This window comes from the organism of the source record quoted next (assembly GCF_019968985.1).
Source record: "MAG: Porospora cf. gigantea B chromosome Unknown PgB_NODE_56_length_51726_cov_119.965, whole genome shotgun sequence".
Classification (NCBI taxonomy): Eukaryota; Apicomplexa; class Conoidasida; order Eugregarinorida; family Porosporidae; genus Porospora; species Porospora cf. gigantea B.
In genome coordinates this window covers 1-20,485 of record NW_027179121.1, presented here as the reverse complement: position 1 = coordinate 20,485, position 20,485 = coordinate 1, and the positions used below count along the sequence as shown (strand labels likewise).

Here is a 20,485-nt window from a genome sequence, read left to right as displayed (position 1 = left end):
GTACTCAACCCACAATGCACACGTTCTCGGTGGTCACGCCGCGGGAAACATACTGTACCAACTTGCACGTCAAACCTCGGGATCGCAGCCATCTAACTCTGGCGACGTCAATGAGTCGGCGGAGTATAAGCCCAACACGTTGCTGGTCTCCAACACTTCCAGTTGCCCACCCAACTGATTTGAGAACAAATTTCCACTCATTGTCGTTACACTGCAGGTACTCGCGACCCTTGAGCCCACTGAGGAGGCACCTGTGGTGGCAGCATGTGCTGAGTACAACTCCGCGGTTGTCGAAGCCTCCGCGTGATGCGCATTCGAGACCGATGTCGAGCCCCACGCCACACAGGTGCTTCGCCAACACAAGCACGAATGGCTTCGGCCCCGCCCACGACTCGAGGGTGGACTCGAGGAGGGCGGGCGTCGTGCCCGACTTCGAACCAATGCGCCGGAGATAGGGCAGGTATAGGGACGGTGTCAGACCAGGAACTTCAACGCCAACCTCCTTCAGCTTCAGCAGCACTGACGGCGTCGTGAAGAGCTCGTCAGAGGGGTGCATTAAAGCGGAATCCCCAGAGTTGAGGAACTTCTCGAACCGTGCCATGTCGAAGTGAGTGATGTCAGTTCGAAGCCGTACAGTCAACACCTCCTTGTCCTTCATCATCACGGAGTCCTTGCCCTCCTTGTTGTTCCGCCGTTTCTCTCTCTCAAGCAATAGGCACTTAGTGCTGGTCCCTCGTAACTGATTTAGCTGCACGAACCAACGTGTTAGAGCGCCTTTTCCAGCTCCCAGTTCGACAACTACCAGGTTCTCGTGATCCAGTAGACCACCTTGGCACGCTGCCTCGAGCAAGCGCCCGTTTTGAAGCTCGTGCCGTAAACGCTCTGAAACACGACCTTCGATATGAGCAGGCACGCCAAGCGAGTTGGCAAGGTCGCGACATACAGGGCGAAGTGGGGCCTCTGGGGGCCAGTAGCCCTCCCACCGCCTCGCGTCTTCCACCATGTCGCCTTCTTCCAGCACCAAAAGCTCATCTGGGTCCCCTAAAATGAATGGCACAAGTTGCTTCGCGTTCTCGCGCTTCATCTCGTCCCACCAGGCCTCAACTTTGGGTTTCCACGTGCTGAGGTCAACCTCGACCGCCTCGTAGCTCTCTTCCTCAAAGCATCGGTTGATTCCCTCAGACACGAAAGGCAACACCGCTTCCAGGGCGCTATCTCGCGCCCTGGGGCAACGAGTAACGTGCTTCATCAGCCTCTTGGGTGGTATTGAATGTGAGGGATCCATGGGGCAGACCACGCAGTCAGCCGCAGCTTGGTGGTAGGAACAAAATTCGGATCCCTTGACGACATCGAACTTGCAATGTCGTTTCTTCAGAGGCAGGAAGCGTTGGCACTTAACCATTTTGAAACTGCCTAATTACCTTCGATGGCGTCGCTGTTGGAGGAGCTGCGTGACGTGCCTGGACACTACACCCCAGGGTTCGAGGAGCGCCTAAGACTGCGTCTGCGGGAGTTCGTAGTGCTCTCGGATGTCACAGTGCTGGATACGATTTCGACCTGGATGCAACTTGAACCAGAACGGGAGTGGCACGTTCCGTTAGCTGTTATCCTGGCCTCCCTGTTGCGATGCAAAGTCGATTTTTGGCCTGAGACGGTCTCTCGCCTCGTAGTTCCTCTGCTCAGCGTTAAGTCTGCCAGATTACTTCTCTCCACAACTGTTGCCGTGGAGGCGTTTATCATACCTGCGTTCTCTCTGCTGGCTGTGAAGGAGGGCAGTCGTACAGAGTATGCCAGCATGGATTCCTTGCTCGACTTCCTCCTTGATGTGGCGTCCGACCCTCTAAATCGGCTTCAAAGGGTCCATGGCGCATACCAAACTATCTTCGACATTGCTGCAACAGCAATAAGCGCTGTTCATGGCGTTTTGGTTGTGGCGGAGTCGAATATGGGTAGTAATGCGGCCCATTCCTACACTGTCGTGGTTCGGGAACGTCTGTTCGCAGCGCTGATAGAGGCGTGGACACGTCCAAAAACAACAAGTGAGCGGGAGTACGTTAAGTTATTCAGACTTGTTGCTGTATGCGAACGTTACAAAGTCCGTTGTGGAGCTCATAGCCCTATCCTCAACGCCGGATCTACTCGCGCAGTTTCTCCGGTACGTCCAGAACTACGACTCCTGGCCCTTTTTCACCGCAGAGGAGCGCAAGTTGCACTTTAGGTTCTTATCTGGCGAAGTTCGACGAAGGGCTAAGGACGACGCCCGTTATCAATGTATCCTTTCAGTTATCGATACACATCCGGGTCTCAGACCGCTGCAGCGCCATGTAGTTAGCAACAGCTTCCGAAAGCGTCCTTTGCCGAGGCTAAATGTCATGCTCGACGAGAAGAGGAAGCGCCTGCTGAAAGGCGATGTCAGCGCGCTTCTTTCAGCGTTCTCCGTCAGTGACACCTGGCATGGCTTACTTGAAACCGAGTTGGACTTCCATATGCTTCCATTGACCCAGCCTGTTAAGCTGTGGAACCCTGCTACCCTTACCGACCAGGAGGCGTCTTTGGACCCCGAACCTCTTTGCCAATGGCCGACGGTTCTAACGGAGGGCCCTCACATGGAGGTGGCGCTTCCTTCAGCGCAGACGTTGGAGGGATTTCAGAGCTTGGCCTTTGAGCAAATCGCCACCAAAGAGCACTACGCCATCTCAGAGGTTGACTGTTTGCATTACTGTGGATCTGTTGGAACGACAGAACTGCCGCCGACGGTGAAGTCGGGGTTGGAGTTCTACATGGAGCGGCGGCGCTTGGCGTTGCGGCTGATGACAAGTGAGCGGCCCTCCACCTCGCGACGCCTGTTCCGGAACTACTGTCGCGAAATCTGCCGGCAGCTGCACCCTGCAGTGATGCTGGACGATACCAGCTACGGCAAGGTGAGTGACATGGCGTTGGGCGCGTTGTGGGACGCTTTCAGCGCTCTCGAGCCTGAGAGTTCGTCGCTCGCGTTCGTGCCACCTAGCCGTTCGACGAATGGGAATTTAGATAGCGCGACGTGCCGCCTTCTTCATGTTTCGATGGAACAGCTGGCCTCTACGCCTCTTCACCAGGCCGAGGTGGTGGAGTGTATGCTGCGCTGCGTGGCGGGTTGCTCCCTATTGCTCCACGGCCAGCAGCCTGTTGACGAGTTCTTCTCAGGAAGCTTGCCAGACCTGCAGCTCTCGAGAGTATGGATGTCTATGACGAGCTTGACCCAAAAATTTGGCGAGACGGCTCACCTGTCGAATCTATTGGCGAGTTGGCTGATGTTCGGAGGGGAATTCGTCAAGGGGGGCGCTCTGCAGCTTGCGAACGCGAAGACGGACCCCAGCCTACGCGTCCTGGTGCTGCTGCGGTCTATGGCGTCGCCAACTGACAGCCTTCCACACCTAACGACTCAGGATGTTGTGGGGCTTGCACCGGTCGTCCTGTGCCTTCTAGAGATCGTCGACGCTTTGGGCCTTCACGAACCTGCGTGGAGGGCTGAACTGTCATACGTGAAAGACTCTTTGAGCCGCATTCTGCCCCCCTTCCCTCAGCAGCTCCTCGTGTGTTCCCTAGGCATATCGCTAGAAGGAATGCTTAACGTCGCAGTTGGAATCCTAATGGCAGACGCTCTGGCTTCGGGTGGCGCATTCCTTACTACACTCTCCGATGCTCTGGACCAGCTGTGGGGCCTTGTCCAGGGCCACGAGGACCTTCCAGCTGTGAAGGAGCAGGCTTCTCCGATTCTCAGCCTTCTTGACGCGCCTCACTGCCGCTTGGGCCATGTAGTCGGCGCCGTTCGTGACCTGCTTCGTGAGACGCTGCGCAGCAAGCTCTCCGCGAACAGTGCCTGGGAGCAGGCGACCAATTTCGCAACGTGGCCAGAGTGGGCTCTGGAAGCCCTTCTGCCAGCAGCGTTGGAGGCGCTCATCCGGCTGCACGACACGTACTACACAACTGACGTACTGCCACCCGCTGACGAAGAAGTCGGAGTGCTGAATCTGGTAGGTGTAGTGCTGCAGAAGCCGGCACTGACCACCCGCCTGTTCCGAGGCATCCCTGGCGGGGCGCAGGTTGTAGTGCTGCGCCACGTCGTCGCCACCTCTCCGCCCTCGACTGCGAGCGCGTTGCTACACGCTCCGTTATCGTGCTCGCTGAACGCGGCACAGGTGCTGACTGTGCTGCTGTCGTTCGTCGGGCCCGCAGGGTCTCATGACGAGTTCCTGCAACCTCAGGCCACGGCTACGCTGCTTTCGCTGCCGCCTCGGTGGCGGTCGGTGATACCCAACTACCCTGAGCCTCCGGCTGCCAATGTGGCCCCCATTCTGGACGTTCTCTGCGTGGATCACACAGCCCTAGTGGTTTCTTTCCTGAAGGAGACGGTATATTGGGGTGCGGCTGACGACGTGCTGCTGCAGGACGCCTCTGGTGAAGGGCGGCTGATGCTCAACGTTTTCTGGTCCAAACCCCCCTCGCAACCTGGAGTAGCGCGCCTTTCGCCGCTTTTGGGGCGTATGCTGCTGCTTTGCGCCCTGCAGCCTGGTGGTACGGCGCACCAGCCCCTGCTGGCTGGCGTGATACCAGTGTTGGTGAGGCGTCAATCCTGGAGTCACCCTGCGCTGTTCAAGGGCGTACGTGCCTGCTTGCTTCACGTAGCAGCTGAAACCACCCTCCCCGACACCACCTCCGTCCCGGAAGTGGTAGGCCGCCTGCTGCTAATCCTTGGGCAGCTGCCCCCCCAATACCTGCCCTCCTTCTTCGAGGACCTGGAGCAGCAGGCGCCAGGATCAAGAGCACGATTGGGAGTCGCGCTGCGCGTGCTTGGAGTACGCGACTCGAGTTTGGTAGAAGTGTTAATGGAGTACATCTAGACCAGACACGCACAGCACTTCCGAGGCGATCGGTATACAACAACTTCGTACTCCCAAGCGCCGACATCATAGCTCTGAGCGAAGTAGGGGCGCCACTCGGACTTCGACTGCCATCTTGGACGAGACAGCCCGTTCACATCTCTTTTGAGGTTTGACCATGTTTGCTGGATGCAGCTCCACATTGCGAAACTCACACACACGGAGAATCTAAATCATAATTATGCGAGCCGAACGATGCATTGTGGCGTCATTCAATCCGTCGCTGTTCATCATAAATGCCTTCAGCCTGGATGTTTCCGATGAACTGGGAAGCGGCCTGTCAGGTCGCGTGTTGCTGGGCCGGATCCAAGAGAACTCCACCCTTCCCCGGCAGCTGCCTGAATTCAAACCGCCCCTGTACGCGGTGAAACTGCACGACGAGCGACCTGCGCCGTCAGTCAAACTGCACCAGGTGCCGCGACAAGACCGCCAGAGTGTGGTTGTTCGTGAGAAATGTTGTTTTCAAGTCATTGATGAGTTCAAGAACACCGACAAGGAAATTACAGAACTGGACCGCATAAAGAAGACGCTGAGCAGCTTCCCATCTGTGGTGGTGGAGTGTCGAATCCGGCGCCTGCAGAAGCGATGCAGCTCCGTGGCTCCTCTGGTTTGGGCCTGCACCGGCCTGCTCAACCGGCACTATCCCTACGCAATGACCGCTCAACCTTACTACGAGGAAGGAACGCTGCGGAACCTGATGAAGGGAGCGGCCAAAATGTCAACATGGCAACGTGGGCTGAACGTGCTTACACTGCTGCGCGACGTCGGCGAAGCCTTGGCCTACCTGCACCAGGATATAGCTGTCATCCATACGGATGTGCGACCTGCAAACGTTGCCGTATCAAAAAAGGGTCCTGATGGAATACCACAGAAGATGGTGCTGCTCGATCTTGACAACGCCTACGTATTCACAGGAAGCAGCTCCACGAAGCCTGGCCGTCCCGGCACAGAAGAGTACCAAGCACCTGAGTGCGTAAAGAGTGAGGCGTGCGTAGAGGCCTCGGACGACTGGGCACTCGGAGCTGTGGCACTTTCGCTGCTCACCGGGTTGCACTTCCCAAAATGTTTCGCCGAGGACGTGGCGCGACTTGAGCGTTCGCCGTTGGCCAAGTCCACCCTCAATGAGGTTTGGAACGGCGTAATCGACCTACTGGAGCCCAACCCTGAAATCCGAGCGACGTCGGCAGACATTGTGACGTGGCTGAAGGGTGCCAGTTGCAGACTGCAGAAAAGCTTGGAGAAGTCACAGGAGAAAAATCCAAATGACGGAGAACTGGCCCAACTCCCTGTCCTCTCTAGAGCTCTCTGCGACGCCACCAAGACCACGTCCTTCTTGCCCATCCCGTACGCCCCTACTACCAGCATCCCTCCCCCTTTTGTGTTTAGTGGATTGATAGATTGTTAGCCATCGCGAGAATCTCCAAATTGTTGTGGCGCCTCGTAGTTCGTGACCTGCGGCTCGTCCGTCTTGTTGGACGGAGGCTTAACCCCAGAGAGCACGTCATCGATGCGGACGATCATGCACGCCGCCTCAATGGCAGTTTTCAGCACTTGTACCTTAACGGTGTACGTGTCCCAGATGCCGTTCTCGACAACATCTACGATGTCGCCGGTTTGGCCATCGAATCCGATGTTGCATCCCTGTCCGGCGTCGGCATGTTTCGCGCGGAGTGAAGTCATCTTTCTGACGACCTCGGCGCCGCAGTTCTGGGCTAGTGTGCGGGGAATCGCCTCCAAGGCGGTAGCGACAGCTTTGAAAGGCCACTGGGCCAGGCCTTCCACCTTCGCGGCGTGATCGTTTACGCGACAAGCGAGCTCCATCTCCGTGGCACCTCCACCTGGCAGCAGCTTGCCCTCCAAAAGAATGTTACGGGCTGCGAACATCGCGTCGTTCAGGTTCCGCTCTATCTCGTTCAGGGAGTCCTTAGAGGCACCTCGCAGTATGATGGTGCACGCCTTAGGGTCTGCACAGTCCTCCACAAAAGCGTAGTACTCGTCACCAATCTTGCGGATCTCGAAGAGACCGGCTCTAGATCCGACATCTGCAGGCTTTAGCTCCTCCAGTCGATTGACGATGGTGGCTCCACACACGCGGGCCAGCCTGTTGTTGTCAGTCTTCTTGATCCGGCGGACTACACTGATGCCTGCCTTCAGAAGGAAGTGTTGTGCCAGGTCACTGACTCCCTTCTCCGTAAAGCACACCGTGGCGCCGGAGTTGATGATGCTCTCGCACATCTTCTTGATCTCCTTTTCCTCCTGGTCCAAGATGGCAGCGAAGTCGTCGTCGTTAGATATCTCGATGTTGGTCATCGACTCACCCTTCTTATACTCTAGGGTGCAGTCCAGCAGACAGATTCGTGGGTTCCTCACCGACCTGCGCATCTTCGCATGCACCACATCCTTGTTGATCATGATACCCTTCAAGACGCGGGACTCCTCCCACTCCCCACCAGGGATCTTTATCACGCGGGCATTGCGTTTGATGTCGATGTTCCTGATGCTGCCGTCCATCTCCTGCACGGTCTCCGCAGCCTCCAGAGCGAGCTCCGCTACCTTCGATCCCCACCTAGCACAGAACTTCGTGTTGAGGCACGAATTCACCACCTCCACAAGACGGGTACGGTCGTTCAAGTCCAAATGGAGTGCGATGGACTCCAACTTGGAGAGACAAAAATCTAGAGCCAGCATGTATCCCTTCACCATCACGGTAGGATGAATGATGCGCTTGGTCAGGAACTGCTCACTGGCGGCTAGCATTTCTCCAGCGAGGATGACGACCGAAGTCGTACCGTCGCCCGTCTCCTCGTCAAGGGCACGAGAGAGCTCGATCACGCTCTTAGCCGCAGGATGGGTCACGTCGATTTCCCGCAAAATGGCGTTGCCATCGTTAGTTAAGACGATTCCTCCCATTGGGTCAAGCAGCATCTTCAGACAAGCCTTCGGTCCGAGTGTCGTACGCACGAAATCGGCGATGGTCTTTCCCGCCTGGAGGTTCGACAGCTGGGCCTCTTTCCCTTGGTCTCTGTTAGCCTCGACAACCATGATTGGTCCCGCCCTCGGCATCGGTGCTTGCATTCTCGCCGGTAATTATGGATTTAGTAAGCATGCCATCCTGGTGCATAAAGCCACACACCAGAAACATCCGTACTGATTTTGTTACGTACCAGCGGTTGTTTCATGATCCGGGCGTAGCTCCACGGATTTCAGCTCTCCCAGAAGCATATTATCATATTTGTGATCTATGCACGGTTTGCGTAAACGCAAACCCACGGCTAACATCCACCGACTAGACTTTGGTCGCAAGGCGCCAGAGAGTCTCGTGTTCGACGTGTGCAACACTGGATCCATCTCCTCTCAACAGTGTATCGAGTCTGCCGAAAGCAACGTGCCGATAAGTGATATAATCAGAAGAGACCAGGAACGCACCAATGCCAACTTGCGAAGGCACATTATGAAGTCTAGACGGCACGATGGGCCGCTCACGGCTTCGGTGCTGGAATCCATCGTGGAGGTCCTGTCCTGGGATCACCCCAGGCTGCCCAAGGAAGTGGTAGAGGAACGCCACAATGCTCTCAACGAAGCCATACGTTATCGTAAGCTTCTACGACGACGAATACTAGAACTGAAGGGTGTAACCTTTGAACCTGAACGTCAGAAAGCGCAGACTGAGATAGATGTGTTTCAGAAGCTTTCAACACCAACAGAACCTTGGGCTGGTTACCACGATTAGGAGAAAATGAGCATATGAAGGGTAAAACCGTGCCGTCTAACAAGACGTGCACGCCTGCATTGGTGCCTAAAAACGAAGCCGACGCCTCCGAATGGGAGGAGCAGCACGTGCATTCCGTCTACTCCGTCATCGCCAAGCACTTCAGTAACACACGATACAAGCCCTGGCCTCGGGTGCAGCGATTCCTTGACAGTTTGGCGTCTGGTAGCGTCGTGTTCGACATTGGCTGCGGCAACGGCAAGTACTCCCTTCGAGCCGCTGACAAGATGTGGATGGGAAGCGATCGTACTCGCGGCCTGCTGGAGTGCTGTCAGGAGAAGCACCTTACGATGGGCCTGCCCTCCTGGCCGCCGCTTGTGGTGGAGGACATGATGCACACGGCCTACAGACCGGCAGTGTGTGACGCCATCATCGCCATTGCCGTCCTGCATCACATCTCGACGGAGGAGAGGCGCCGTGCCGCTCTAGTCGAGCTTGCGCGGCTACTCCGACCTGGAGGGCGGATGCTGCTGTACGTATGGGCAAAAGAACAGGGGAACGACAGCGTGGGCGGTCGGGAGTTCGCTGCGGCAGATTGCTTCGTGCCGTGGCACCTGCAAGAGAAGTTGGCTTCTGGCAGCGTCGACGGCAGCGGCGTTACCGAGTCTGGGCTTCGCACCTTCCAGCGCTACTATCATGTTTTCTCTCGTCAGGAAATAGATGAGCTGCAGTGTCCAGGCCTTACGATGGACGACGTTGTGTTCGACAAGAACAACTGGGCTGTTTACTACACTAAATGTCCACAAGTATAGAAGTTTTGAAGAGGTCGCCGTCCTGCAGCACGCTCACTCCGTGACGAGTAATGGCTTTGATTTCGGTCCCCGGCGTATGCACGCCTTGCTCGAACACCCCTCCTGCCAGAATCAGGTGGCCGGATATTTGACCTGCCTCGTTGCATGTGATCGCTACGCTCGATTGAAGCTCAAACTCACACACTTCCTTGGCCACAAAGTACTCTTCTCCGTAGAGAGCCAGCACCTCATCCATGAGGCGTACCAGGTACTGTTGGGGGGTGACATCACTGAGAGACAGTTGTATGTGTCGTGAAGCTATCGACGACATGTCTGGTGCCACAAACTCCCCGAATCCTGTAACCATTTCTTTCACGCAGCAGAGAAAGCAGTCAGCCCAGGTGCTGATGATGACGTCAGCAGTGTGATCTAAAAAGTCGAAGCCGCTCGAAACTCCTGTTGCCGGACACTCGATGGCCTCCATCTCTTCGACTAAGCACACTTCTCGTTCTCCGCCATCAGCTTCTTCGACGAAATGTCGCCTCCTCGAGCGTTGTGGCTGACACACAAACTCCCTTCCGTCGCTGAGAGCGAACATCCGATTTAATCAATGCGTTTTAGGGCAGCAGGCGCTGCTTGGCGCACACCACAGTGTTGCAGACGAACATTGCCATCCAGCAAGTCGCGAACCAGTACAAGAAAACTGTCGCGAGCATGTCGTATCGATCAGGACGTCGCAGTCGGTCAGACACACATAGTCCCAGGACCAGGCCGGATAGCGTCTGCGTGTGGCCGACACGCAGCACTCACAATCACGGACCATGCTTCTCTGCCTGTGTAATCTATCGATCGCTCGATGCTCTGCTGCGACTGATCTTGTGTGTGCCTCTCAGATTCTGGAGGTCGAGCTTCGTTGAGCACGCTGCACTGTATCGTTGGGGCAGAATCGCCCACAACTGTAGTCACCCTATCCAGACTGTCCCCCTCAATAAGGCGACCCATACAAAGAAACCGAAGACGCAGAGCGTCGCCAGGCAGAACCTCGTTTATAGCGTCCAAGCACAGCGTCTCCAATCGCTCAAACGTGACGTCCTCGTCAATCCAAAGTGACGTGTCAGCCAACTGCGATATACCGGCGAACACTACTCTCATTAATACGCAATTAGCCGGGATTGTAGCAACTGAATACTCACATCAACGTACTGCAGAGTGCCGGCTCCCAATGCCTCAGGCGGAAATTCCGGCTTAACCCTCGCTTTGGGCGAACCCACAGCACATTATGATTCGATATGAGTGATTGCTTGTATCAAAATGTACGCAGAACGATGTCTACAACAATATAAAACGTCATTAATGTTCACCTTGCTTTCTGGGTTGTATAATGCCCACTGGCGGCGGAGAGAGATTAAGATTTTGTTGGTGGGTCCGGCAAACGCGGGGAAGACTACGATGTTGAACACGTATAAACGGCTGTTTGGGTTACGGTTCCAGGATCCCACTGCGATCACGCCCACGCTGGGTTTCAACATTGCCAATCTTCCTTATAATCGGAGCAAACGGATACTGATGTGGGACGTCGGGGGTCAGGGCGGCCGCTGGCGACATTATTTGGAAGAAGCGCAAGGCGTTCTCTTTGTGGTGGATTCCGCTGATCCACAGCGGTGGTCGGATGCCAAGGCCACTCTTGAGGAGATGCTGACGAGCTTGGGAGACAGAGAAGTTCCCTTCGTTGTGTGCGCAAATAAGAATGTAGGTCGGATCTGGGTGCCGCATGCAGGACCTGTCGTCTGCTGTCGCGGAGGAGCTTAGCATCGCGCTCGGCCTTCCGAAGAAGTGGGTGCTCTGCTGTGACACGGTGTCTGGTTTTGGAGGTGACGGCCTTCGAGAGGCACTGACTAAGTTGGTGGAGTCAGCGACAGAGTGCTGAACTCGCCCTGGTTGAGAAGTTATTCAATTTGGTTCAAGCGTTTCTGTGAAAAGTGTGCATCAAAACTTGCAGGCGTTATGGATCTCTTGGGAGTCCGTATCCACGCGAAGTTTGCGCATGCGGGCGGCAAGAAGGGCGATGTCCTTCTCGCTGTAGACCAAACTGGCGGTGGAGGTCGAGTCACAGCCCATGACGGCGAAGACGACTGCATTAAGCTCTGTCCCAGGGCCTTACATTCATTCCGCGCCAAAATGTCATCTGTGACTTCAAGTACAGCACGGTCGCCTTCGTAGTGACTAAATAAAGGCTTCTCGAGAGGTTGGATAGGAATGGCCGCGTATGGACATCTTGTAGGTGGCATTACTACTGCGGCCCCAAGGAAGTCCATGAGAGCCGGGATCTGGATCGCTTCGTAGTTTATGGACTTCTTGGACGACAGCAGCCCAAATACCGTGAGGATTCCCCTGGCCAGCAAATAGGAGAAGGCCGGTATCCAAGAAGCGAAGTGACCAGAGAGGTCGGGGTGGGACACGAACACCATGTCTGGATACAGATCCCACTGTGGGTCGCTCAGAACGCTTCCAGCTGGTGGGAAGGCTGTGAGGAGGTCGAGTAGGCCTTCCTTGACCGGCTCATTGCGCTTGCGGCGCTCCAGAGCGGTCTGGATCTGCATTGGGAGGGTTCGATTTCGCTTACAGCCACGAACTCCTGGAAGGAGCCCTTGAACATCTGTACCTTCACCGTGCGGTGCTGCGACCCCTGTACGGGCTTGCACAGCGGAGGTGAGAGCGTGTGCGGAGCTAGACGCGTACCGATTTGGTCGTCATCGTCCATGAATCCGATCAAAACCACACGGAGATGGTCAACCATGGGTAGCCGCTCGAGAAGTGCCACCCAGGACGCCTGGAACTCCGCGTCGCCACGCGCGCCTAGTACGTAGAGGCACAGCGGGCGCTTCCCCGTGGGCCGCAACGTTTCCCGGTTCACCAACTTACGGTGCAGTAGTGACCGCAAACCCCTGCTCCAGGGATCCTTGTTGTGGAGGAACAACGCGTTCTGTAAGGCGAAGAGAAGGGCGAACGGGAAGGTCAACGTGCAGGCGCGAGGTGGCTCCTTCTGGTATCGCATCTCTGCAGGTTGGTTCCACAAGGTGTCAGGACCCAGCGCCTCGTCGGTGTCATGCTTCCATGCGATAAGTACGTCAGCGCTTTCCGCCAAAGCCTCCGGCGCTTCTATTAGCTCGGGCCTCGCTCTCTGCTTGTCGAACGCCCTTTTGTAGAACACGTCTTGAGCCTTCTGGGTGTCCCTTTGTGCCTGCTGCGCCTTCTGTATGAGGGCCTGCACGGCAGAGTTCTCAGGTTGGTCAGCCAACAACCGCGAGCACGTTTCCAGAACCATATCCACGTTGCCAAGGGCCATCTGCGCCTGAGCGCGCCTATACAGTGCCTTCGGGCTGGATCCATCGTAGTTAAGCACCACTTGGGTCTGGTTCAACACCGATTCGTAGTCTTCGAGATCCAAATATGCCTGGGCCAAGTTAAGCCGACAGGTCATGCCCAAGTCGAACAGCTCCTTGTCTGGCTGGGAAACCGACAACTTTAAACTTTCCTTGAGCGCCCTCTTCCACAATTCCACAGCGGCCTCAACGTCGTGGTTCTTCCATTGGCTGTTGGCTTCCGCATGGATGTCTCGAGGGTGCACACCTTGCAGGGGATCCCAACTCGCACCCAGTAAAAACTCACTGCCCCAGTCAGTGGTCTTAAGGGTACCGTCTCGCTCTGCTTTCTGCAACGCTTCAGTGATCTCAGGCGGCGGCGGCGGATAACTATCACTCATAACGCAAATTTTCGTTAGAACTGGGTTCTGCGAAGCGTAGTTGTGGCTGTGGCAATGCTACTATGCATGTGTTCGATCTACGATTAGATGTTTAGTTTGTGCCGAATTTCCAAGTATCTGCGCTAAAGCTCCACTCCAATACCTCCTCCCACTCGCAGCATCTCCTTCTGCAGAGCCCATTTTGTGAGCGGCACCTGCTCGGCGTTCTCGACAGGCTTCACCTCATCGTTGAGGGGAGCTAGGATAAGCTCGACGTGGCAAGGATTAGACATCCACGGATTGATACGACCGTGGGCTCTGTACTTGCGTCTGCGGCCCTTACGAGCGCGGTTAGCGAAGGCGTGATAGATGTACATAGTATCGGTATCCAGCTCCTTAACCTTAGCGTTGTTAACGGCGTTGTCCAGAACTTTTTTGAGGTTTCGCACGGACTTCTCGGGCCAGCGGCCTTGACTGGCGTTCCACTCCTTGGCCTGCGCAGTGCGTCCAATACCTCCGTTGAAGTGGAAGTACGGCACACAACGCCTCTTGTTGAGAACGTCATCGAGGTATTGCTTGCAGTCGCCAATGCTCATGCCCTTGACGACGTTACAGAGCTCCACCATGTTCTTGAAGGATGAGCGAACGTCATTGGCCTTGGCCTTGGCACAGTTTGAGTTCGGTTCCGCTCGGCAGTACTTGGTCATTGCGGCTGCAGGGTGGGCGAAAACCAACCATTTAATGGGACAAAACGGACATTCGCCAAAGTCGACAATCTCCGGCCGGCCGGAGGCCGGCCTGGCTCCGGCTTATGTGTTTGACGAAGTCCCACACGTTTGATTGAATACGCTCATACTCTGAAAACGCACAGGAGTTCTAGAATCGACAAATTCCATGCTTGACCTGGTGCTTCAGCGGCCGCGACTTATTGTCGGGGCGTCTTGTGCGTTGATGAGCGTTGTCGCATTGCAAGCCTTGGCTCGCAGGTCGGCAGCTTTTAGAAGCACCATGAACACTAGCGAGGCCTACCGGATCCTCAATCTTCCACCTTGTGAGTGGGACGTGGACCGCTGATTCAGCGGCGTCGGCGGATACCGTATCCACAAGACACAAACAGCTCATGCTTCGGAATCACCCTGACAATGGCGGAAGCACCTTTCTGGCTGGCAAGATAAACGAGGCGAAAGATTTTATCGTTCGTCGCCGGTGACTTCTGCCCTTCAGCATTCGTCTTGCAGCTCCTTCATCCCGACCTCCCAGCGGGCGTCCCAGACGTCAGGTGCCCACCAAACCCATAAATCCTCGCAGTGAAACGTGCGCTTAAGATGCTGTCTGGACTCCGCTGTCGGCGGCAGGTTAGGTGCGTGCTTGATGTCAATACGGCTCGAAACTGCGATGTCCAGCTCTCCCAAGGACGAACTCTCAGCCTTTTCCAGAATCAGCTGCACCGCAACTCGTGAAAGCACAAAAATATTTGGCTCCACGAAGAACGGCTTACCACGTCGTTTAGGTGGGCGCGTACCGTGTGACCGCACAGTTATCCAGCCATAGAGTACTGGCCTGGAGGACCACTGCGCGTCTTTAGTGCTGAGAAACTCCAGCACTCGTGGCCAGTTCACTAGGGACCGGGAGCAGTTGTGCTTGACAATGAAGTCCAGGTCTCGGAACTTCGAGTCCACCCAGTAGTCCACAAACAATGCGTAGTCTGTTGGCGTCATGTCGAACGGAAGCACCAGCATATCTCCATGTAACTCCGCCTCGTCTAAGAAAGACTGTCGAAAGTCGCGTAGCTCAGCAAGCTCCCCAGGATCTTGAGCAACAAACATCATCCGAACTCCCTGCCCAAGTCCCAGACGTTTCCGGTTCTCGCGGATGAATCGGCGTGATGACAGGTCCAGCCAACGAGACATCGCCAGAATCATTATTCTTCCTTGCTTCTTTTGGTTCCGCAAAAAGGAGCCTGCGTTCGTCAAGTCTCGTAAGCTCACTGTCATGAACGAACACAGACGGCTCTACTGCAGGTTTAACCTTATGCCATCGTGGGAACCTCAAGGGCTCAGGTGATGGCCCTGCAGGTGTTTGTGGTCTCGGTACGCCGCGCCGAACCATCAAAGCCTGCCTAAATTTCCGCCGTATTGGGAGCACGGTTCCACGATGTAGCATGGCGAAGGTAAGCACCCCCGCCATCGCAAGAAGGAAACACCACCGATTCACCAGGCGCATTATTTCTGACTTTCGCGAATCAACAACGCAGTTTGATACAGGTAGGAATCATTGGTTTAATCATTTCACACAGGTAGGAGTCATTGGTTTAATCATTTGACACAGGGGGATCGCAGTCATTCGTACACAAGAGCAGGATGCAGTCGGAAAACACAATTGAATGCGATTATACAGCCCTACATAATCTTTGCAGACATGTCCATTCATCAGTTAATTTTTTTTGAGCACTCTGTTTCGCGAGGAGGTGGTTCACACTAATTTCGTCTAAATTGGACTATTGTGGATTATTATTGCAGATGCAGCCCGCTTGTCCATTGGGTAAGGCAGCAACCCCCCTCCCATCAGATATCCAAAGTCATGAAGCATTGTTGTCACCAGTGGGCCGCCGCGGCTCAGGCCCTCCTTCCCGACCTGACACTGGGCGGCAGGAATTACCCAAAGAGGTGGGCATCGGGCTCGCCAATAACGCAGGCGCTAGAGGCGTTCGATGAACTACCCGACGTAATGATTTTCCCCGTGACGCGAAACTTCGACGCCAATGCTAGGGAACCTTTCGTTGGGTACAAAGTTTTACGACGAGACGTTTTCAGTATCTTCTTCATCCCCGTTGACTGCCCGCTTGGAGTGAAGTGCCCCGATGGTTACTGCTGTTTCGCGCATTCTTCGTTCGAGAAGATGTTTCACCCCATATGCTTTCAGAGTCAGGCCTGCTTTAACCGCTTGAAGTGTCCTTACCTTGAGATGGGAAAGTTTTGTTCGTACTATCACGATGAGACCACCAAACGTGCTGCCTACAATCTCTGGAGATTTTGGGAGACGTGGTGGTACGGATGGCGGGATTACGAAGGCATCATCCGTGCCGCATTCGATGACCTCGAGAGGTCGGGCACTGCCATGTACCAACGTGTTCAATCGCCGATTCCTCTGTCACGGAAAGGTCCCCCTCACGTCAACGCCAACGGTTTCAGCGTCCTTCGTGTGCGTCTCGGCAACAACAAGACGTTTGTCCCTCAGAAGCCTCTGGCTCACCGCAACTTCGCAGAGATCGTCAAGTCAGGCCCTACCATTTTGGGAAAAGTGAGGACGCCAGGTGTCTGTAACCGCAGATTCTTAACGGGGAGTACGCTGACTACTACGAGGCACTGATTACGGAGACGTGTCTAAGGCAGTCCGACGCCAGCTCACCAGGTCACCCAAGTCGGTACTCCGTCGACCTGCGGTCGCCGTACGACGACGACAAGCTCTTCGCTTCATCTCCGCAGTCGAAGCGCAATTCACTGTCAGTTCAGGGGGGTTCCCCTACAGCCTCCTCTCACAGCGACTGCAGTGCAGAGGTCGCCCTAGCGTATCTCAAGTTGGAAACGAACCTAATGAGACTTCCCCCCGACCTTCAATCGATAGTGATGTCCGTGCAGCTCTCGATGGACACACAAAGCATATTCGAACAGCTGTGGCATCCGCTACACGCGGTCGGCCACACCGTACCCGCTGCTGCATTCCCGGAGCAAACGCGGGCCTACAAGACGGACGACGTGCTGAATCAACTTCAGACGAGCAGTTTCTCACGCAAGGTTGAGGGCAACCTCTTCTATGACGGCTCTCTGGAACTTCTCAGCCAGGACGACTTTACCTTGCGGCCGTGAGCTTACGATGTGTTAAAGACCCTTGTATTCGCATATGCACTGCTGCAGACGTAGTTCAACAGTTAGGATCACACAACATCCGCACCGAAGGAGTCACAACATCTTCAGTCCTGCGTTCTCCTTCTGCAACCGCTGCGTAACAACTGCCGCCGACACCCACCGCGATCTCATCTTCCAGTGCAGTGTCCCCAGGGCATTCCACTACGGGCTCGCATATATCCACTACGGACTGCAAGTAGCCTAAGGAGTTCTTCAGCACTTCAGATATCGCGGACCTTTGCTCCTCCAGCCGCTTCAGCTCCTGCTCCTGTTGGGCATCTTCCGTAACCATCGCGCCCTTCACCGTTTCTAGTCCTACGAAAGCCTGGCTGACCATGTCTTCAAGTTGAGCTCGACGACTTGACGAATGAGTTAACTCCCTAACATCGTCTGCCAACTCGTGGCGTAAAACCTCAGTTCTGGCAACGACCGCCGCCTGCTCCCTCTTCAGCTCCTCTAGCTGCTCCTCCAGCGCTCTGATTTCCATATCGGCCTGCTCGACGCTGACCTCGACGAGACTTGCCTCGTACTCCAGCTCGGACTGCTGCTTTAGCAGACGTGCGGGATGCATCGGAATTCGGTCACGTATATATCTATGACACTCGACGGTCTGTTCCAATTGGCTGGAACGGCTTTAAGAGGCCGTCGGACACAACCTTCCATAAAGACCGAGGTGCTCCCGCCTCTACTTGGAGCAGCTCGTCCTGGTACGGCATGACTCCTGCGCTACTTTGAGCGATTCGTATTTTGTCAGCGAAAACGGACATTCTGTATTACGTGGAACGATAGATGAGAAGGGTGGGGTCGACAGAAATAGTTTTCGGCTCACAAACCATTTCACATACGGGCGAATGCAGTCACGTGATGTTGCGGCGGCTGCACACACCGACTCTCGTTGTACGTCGCGACGCGCCGACTCATGGAATTGGAAGGACTCCACCGAGCGTCGAGGGGTCGCTTCGTACTCCCATGTGGCGTCGTGAAGGCGGGGTTTTGCAGAGGTGGCGATGGGTAGTTGTAGACGTAACGAGGGACCTCGGTGAGAGGTAGTCGGCGGGGAGGGCGACGAGAGACAACGCGAGGCTCCATTTTCGGAACAGTGTGGTCCTTGGGTTGGCGGTGGTCAGCATTGAAGCCAGGCCAAGTTTTCACTGGCAAAGACCTTCTGAAGTTTCCGTCCATAAAAGTAGGAGGGGGCTGAGCGCCATCTCGCATAGGATGAGGAGGACGCGTCTCCGCCATATGGGCGTCCACCTGCCTAAAATCCTCCGATCTGGAGACGAGAGCCCTGGAATCTCCCGGTGCCCTCAACACTGCCATCGACTCAACAGATCTGGAATCCACTGGTCTAGAATCTGCTGGTCTCGAATCCCTTCCCCTTGTATCCACTGGTCTCGAATCCATGACCTTAGTATTGACTGGTCTCGAATCCATGACCCTTGTGCTCACATGTCTCGAATCCACTACCTTTGAATCCATTGGTCTGGAATCCATTGCTTTTGGACGCACTGGTCTAGAATCGTTTGTTCGCCTCGAATCCATTACCCTTGTATCCACATGTCTCGAGTCCATTACCTTTGTATCCACTGGTCTGGAAGGTCTGGTATCCACTGGTCTCGAAGGTCTGGTATCCACTGGTCTGGAAGGTCTCGTATCCACTGGTCTGGAAGGTCTAGTATCCACTGGTCTGGAAGGTCTAGTATCCACCGGTCTAGAATCGTCTGTGCCTGAATCTAGCGTTCTATGGTCTGCAGCTCTGGAATCCGCTGTCCTGGATTCTACTGAACCAATATCGAACGGTCTCGTATCGAGTGAATGGGGTGGTCGGTCAGGCCGCGACTCAGCCACCATGGACGCATTTCTAGGGGACTCCGGGTGGGTAAAATTCGACATGAACCGCGGTTCGACACTTTCGGCGTTATCCAGGGCTTGAAACTCCTTGTCCTCATGGAGGGCCACGAATTCCTCGATAGAATATGTTCGGTTGTCGAAGTCTACATCGAGAGCAGTGCCGTTCTTGTACATCTTAACGGGTAGACGTCCAAAAAGATACACACCTCGCTTAACTCGTGTAAAAATTATCTTGTTGGTACGTGCGTTAGAGAAGGTTGCCACAAGCCCATCTACAGGGTCCCCGGGCACAGGGGAGTATTCGGTGTGACCGAAGATGGGCAGCACCTTCACTTCAGATGTCTTCGATGCCTGACGTCGGGGTTCTCGCGAGCGGCGGGACTCGTACTTGTGACGATTGAAGCTCTCGACTTTTGATGATTTCGCGTCTGAATTCAGAACAGTGCTGGCGAAGTAGTCGTAGTCCTTGGGATCATTCGCGAAGCACTTTCTTATCGAGGGCGACAGCAGGCTCTTCAGCCTGGCATTCTCGCTGTCCACAGCAGCCATCTCAGCTTCCTTGGCCTGTAGCCGCTCCTTCAGCTCCGCCACCTGTTCAGTGAGGTGGCGGGACGCTGTAGTCAGCGCTAGGAAGTTCTTCTCGTCTCGACACAGGGAGTGGATTTGAGCCTGGAGAAGGTCACGCATTGTCTCAACGTCGGTGGCTCTACGTCGTACAGCCTCTTCACGAGCCAAAACACCCTCGTATTTCGTCTCGTTCTCCTCCTTCTCTTTGCGGAGCACCACGACTTCCGACTGTAGATATCGGTTAGTGTTTTCCGCTGCCAGCGCCAATGTCTTAAGATCACACGCTTCCTTACGGTAGGTGCCCACCGCAGCGTGCAGCGCTGACACCTTGTCACACTCATTAGTCAGGAGAAGTACGTCGTTCTCCTCCCTTCGACGCTCCAAAATTTTTTGTAGACGATTTGCCAAAACTTGATGCTGGAGACGGCTGACTATTTGGTCCGTCAGCTTCTGCCTGAGCTCAGCAATCATGGCCTTCTGCTGGTAATGGCGGGTGTCGTCAATCAGTTGGACATGTGTATCATTTCGGAGCAGAGGTTTCGGCTGGCGAGATATAGAAGCTATAGACGTGAGCATTCGTGATTTCCGACATCTCCGACGAGTGGAATCCTTCTCGATGCGTTCCAATCTAGAGGAAACATCGGACAGCATGTGAAGTACAGTGCCGTGGAGTGCCGGCTCCGAAACAGGTTTGCTGGACTGCACACTGGCGTGCAGCTGGGTCAGGTGCCCTTGAAGCTGGGCTATTTCTGACCGGAGCTTGTCCACTTGCAGATTAGAGCCCACCTCCGAGAAGATACTGGGCCCCATCAGCGCGCTGCTGTTTAGGACGTCGTTGAAGTTCCGGGGCTTGAAATCGGCTAGGGTTCCAGTCTTGACCTCTGCCTCGCTGGTCTTTTCCGTGCTGTTTTTGCTACTCTGCTGGCTGATAGCATCGTCTTGGCGGAGCACCAAGGTTAGGTTTCGGGTCTCCGGATCCACAACGAATCCTTCGGGCAGAG

At 55.2% G+C, this 20,485-nt stretch overlaps 15 protein-coding genes across 27 annotated transcripts; 6 read left to right on the top strand and 9 right to left on the bottom strand.

Moving 5' to 3' along the window:
* Nucleotides 1–4: 4 nt before the first annotated feature.
* KVP17_001753 (uncharacterized protein) lies at nt 5–1,402 on the bottom strand (the record flags this gene model as incomplete). Of its 2 annotated transcripts, none has more annotated exons than XM_068517444.1 (1): nt 5–1,402. In XM_068517444.1, one exon carries the CDS (start codon nt 1,400–1,402, stop codon nt 5–7), a length of 1,398 nt encoding a protein of 465 aa, XP_068373036.1. The 2 variants fall into 2 exon arrangements, with proteins under 2 accessions (XP_068373036.1, XP_068373037.1); XM_068517445.1 differs by having other exon boundaries at nt 5–1,285.
* A 24-nt stretch (nt 1,403–1,426) lies between these two features.
* KVP17_001776 (uncharacterized protein) lies at nt 1,427–4,880 on the top strand (the record flags this gene model as incomplete). The annotated part of the gene is made up of 2 exons (XM_068517478.1): nt 1,427–2,039; nt 2,068–4,880. The coding sequence occupies 2 exons, from the start codon at nt 1,427–1,429 to the stop codon at nt 4,878–4,880; spliced, it is 3,426 nt and encodes a 1,141-aa protein (XP_068373070.1).
* A 220-nt stretch (nt 4,881–5,100) lies between these two features.
* Nucleotides 5,101–6,185, top strand: KVP17_005235 (uncharacterized protein; the record flags this gene model as incomplete). Its single annotated transcript, XM_068515041.1, has 2 exons — nt 5,101–6,111; nt 6,141–6,185. 2 exons carry the CDS (start codon nt 5,101–5,103, stop codon nt 6,183–6,185), a joined length of 1,056 nt encoding a protein of 351 aa, XP_068373082.1.
* A 135-nt stretch (nt 6,186–6,320) lies between these two features.
* On the bottom strand, nt 6,321–7,994 carry KVP17_001775 (uncharacterized protein; the record flags this gene model as incomplete). Of its 2 annotated transcripts, none has more annotated exons than XM_068517477.1 (1): nt 6,321–7,994. In XM_068517477.1, one exon carries the CDS (start codon nt 7,992–7,994, stop codon nt 6,321–6,323), a length of 1,674 nt encoding a protein of 557 aa, XP_068373069.1. The 2 variants fall into 2 exon arrangements, with proteins under 2 accessions (XP_068373069.1, XP_068373068.1); XM_068517476.1 differs by having other exon boundaries at nt 6,321–7,982.
* Nucleotides 7,995–8,160: 166 nt separating this feature from the next.
* KVP17_001758 (uncharacterized protein) lies at nt 8,161–9,440 on the top strand (the record flags this gene model as incomplete). Of its 3 annotated transcripts, XM_068517453.1 has the most annotated exons (2): nt 8,161–8,512; nt 8,605–9,440. In XM_068517453.1, the coding sequence occupies 2 exons, from the start codon at nt 8,161–8,163 to the stop codon at nt 9,438–9,440; spliced, it is 1,188 nt and encodes a 395-aa protein (XP_068373045.1). The 3 variants fall into 3 exon arrangements, with proteins under 3 accessions (XP_068373045.1, XP_068373043.1, XP_068373044.1); XM_068517451.1 differs by having other exon boundaries at nt 8,161–8,649; XM_068517452.1 differs by lacking the exon at nt 8,161–8,512 and having other exon boundaries at nt 8,664–9,440.
* A 596-nt stretch (nt 9,441–10,036) lies between these two features.
* Nucleotides 10,037–10,571, bottom strand: KVP17_001768 (uncharacterized protein; the record flags this gene model as incomplete). Of its 2 annotated transcripts, XM_068517468.1 has the most annotated exons (2): nt 10,037–10,201; nt 10,230–10,571. In XM_068517468.1, 2 exons carry the CDS (start codon nt 10,569–10,571, stop codon nt 10,037–10,039), a joined length of 507 nt encoding a protein of 168 aa, XP_068373060.1. The 2 variants fall into 2 exon arrangements, with proteins under 2 accessions (XP_068373060.1, XP_068373059.1); XM_068517467.1 differs by having other exon boundaries at nt 10,164–10,571.
* Nucleotides 10,572–10,772: 201 nt separating this feature from the next.
* On the top strand, nt 10,773–11,346 carry KVP17_001756 (uncharacterized protein; the record flags this gene model as incomplete). 2 transcript variants are annotated; one of them, XM_068517448.1, is made up of 2 exons in its annotated part: nt 10,773–11,168; nt 11,197–11,346. In XM_068517448.1, the coding sequence occupies 2 exons, from the start codon at nt 10,773–10,775 to the stop codon at nt 11,344–11,346; spliced, it is 546 nt and encodes a 181-aa protein (XP_068373040.1).
* Nucleotides 11,347–11,405: 59 nt separating this feature from the next.
* On the bottom strand, nt 11,406–13,182 carry KVP17_001749 (uncharacterized protein; the record flags this gene model as incomplete). Of its 3 annotated transcripts, XM_068517436.1 has the most annotated exons (3): nt 11,406–11,551; nt 11,581–12,013; nt 12,043–13,182. In XM_068517436.1, the coding sequence occupies 3 exons, from the start codon at nt 13,180–13,182 to the stop codon at nt 11,406–11,408; spliced, it is 1,719 nt and encodes a 572-aa protein (XP_068373028.1).
* Nucleotides 13,183–13,304: 122 nt separating this feature from the next.
* KVP17_001772 (uncharacterized protein) lies at nt 13,305–13,868 on the bottom strand (the record flags this gene model as incomplete). Its single annotated transcript, XM_068517473.1, has 1 exon — nt 13,305–13,868. One exon carries the CDS (start codon nt 13,866–13,868, stop codon nt 13,305–13,307), a length of 564 nt encoding a protein of 187 aa, XP_068373065.1.
* A 187-nt stretch (nt 13,869–14,055) lies between these two features.
* On the top strand, nt 14,056–14,371 carry KVP17_005234 (uncharacterized protein; the record flags this gene model as incomplete). Its single annotated transcript, XM_068515040.1, has 2 exons — nt 14,056–14,212; nt 14,241–14,371. The coding sequence occupies 2 exons, from the start codon at nt 14,056–14,058 to the stop codon at nt 14,369–14,371; spliced, it is 288 nt and encodes a 95-aa protein (XP_068373081.1).
* A 10-nt stretch (nt 14,372–14,381) lies between these two features.
* KVP17_001750 (uncharacterized protein) lies at nt 14,382–15,270 on the bottom strand (the record flags this gene model as incomplete). Of its 2 annotated transcripts, XM_068517438.1 has the most annotated exons (2): nt 14,382–15,121; nt 15,150–15,270. In XM_068517438.1, the coding sequence occupies 2 exons, from the start codon at nt 15,268–15,270 to the stop codon at nt 14,382–14,384; spliced, it is 861 nt and encodes a 286-aa protein (XP_068373030.1). The 2 variants fall into 2 exon arrangements, with proteins under 2 accessions (XP_068373030.1, XP_068373029.1); XM_068517437.1 differs by having other exon boundaries at nt 14,382–15,155.
* Nucleotides 15,271–15,680: 410 nt separating this feature from the next.
* Nucleotides 15,681–17,027, top strand: KVP17_001751 (uncharacterized protein; the record flags this gene model as incomplete). Of its 2 annotated transcripts, XM_068517439.1 has the most annotated exons (3): nt 15,681–15,827; nt 15,856–16,461; nt 16,491–17,027. In XM_068517439.1, 3 exons carry the CDS (start codon nt 15,681–15,683, stop codon nt 17,025–17,027), a joined length of 1,290 nt encoding a protein of 429 aa, XP_068373031.1. The 2 variants fall into 2 exon arrangements, with proteins under 2 accessions (XP_068373031.1, XP_068373032.1); XM_068517440.1 differs by having other exon boundaries at nt 15,742–16,461.
* A 55-nt stretch (nt 17,028–17,082) lies between these two features.
* Nucleotides 17,083–17,637, bottom strand: KVP17_001770 (uncharacterized protein; the record flags this gene model as incomplete). Of its 2 annotated transcripts, XM_068517470.1 has the most annotated exons (2): nt 17,121–17,159; nt 17,188–17,637. In XM_068517470.1, the coding sequence occupies 2 exons, from the start codon at nt 17,635–17,637 to the stop codon at nt 17,121–17,123; spliced, it is 489 nt and encodes a 162-aa protein (XP_068373062.1). The 2 variants fall into 2 exon arrangements, with proteins under 2 accessions (XP_068373063.1, XP_068373062.1); XM_068517471.1 differs by having other exon boundaries at nt 17,083–17,637.
* Nucleotides 17,638–17,903: 266 nt separating this feature from the next.
* Nucleotides 17,904–18,386, bottom strand: KVP17_001767 (uncharacterized protein; the record flags this gene model as incomplete). Its single annotated transcript, XM_068517466.1, has 1 exon — nt 17,904–18,386. One exon carries the CDS (start codon nt 18,384–18,386, stop codon nt 17,904–17,906), a length of 483 nt encoding a protein of 160 aa, XP_068373058.1.
* Nucleotides 18,387–18,579: 193 nt separating this feature from the next.
* KVP17_001764 (uncharacterized protein) lies at nt 18,580–20,485 on the bottom strand (the record flags this gene model as incomplete). 2 transcript variants are annotated; one of them, XM_068517462.1, is made up of 2 exons in its annotated part: nt 18,580–18,657; nt 18,774–20,294. In XM_068517462.1, 2 exons carry the CDS (start codon nt 20,292–20,294, stop codon nt 18,580–18,582), a joined length of 1,599 nt encoding a protein of 532 aa, XP_068373054.1. The 2 variants fall into 2 exon arrangements, with proteins under 2 accessions (XP_068373054.1, XP_068373055.1); XM_068517463.1 differs by having other exon boundaries at nt 18,638–18,793; nt 18,849–20,485.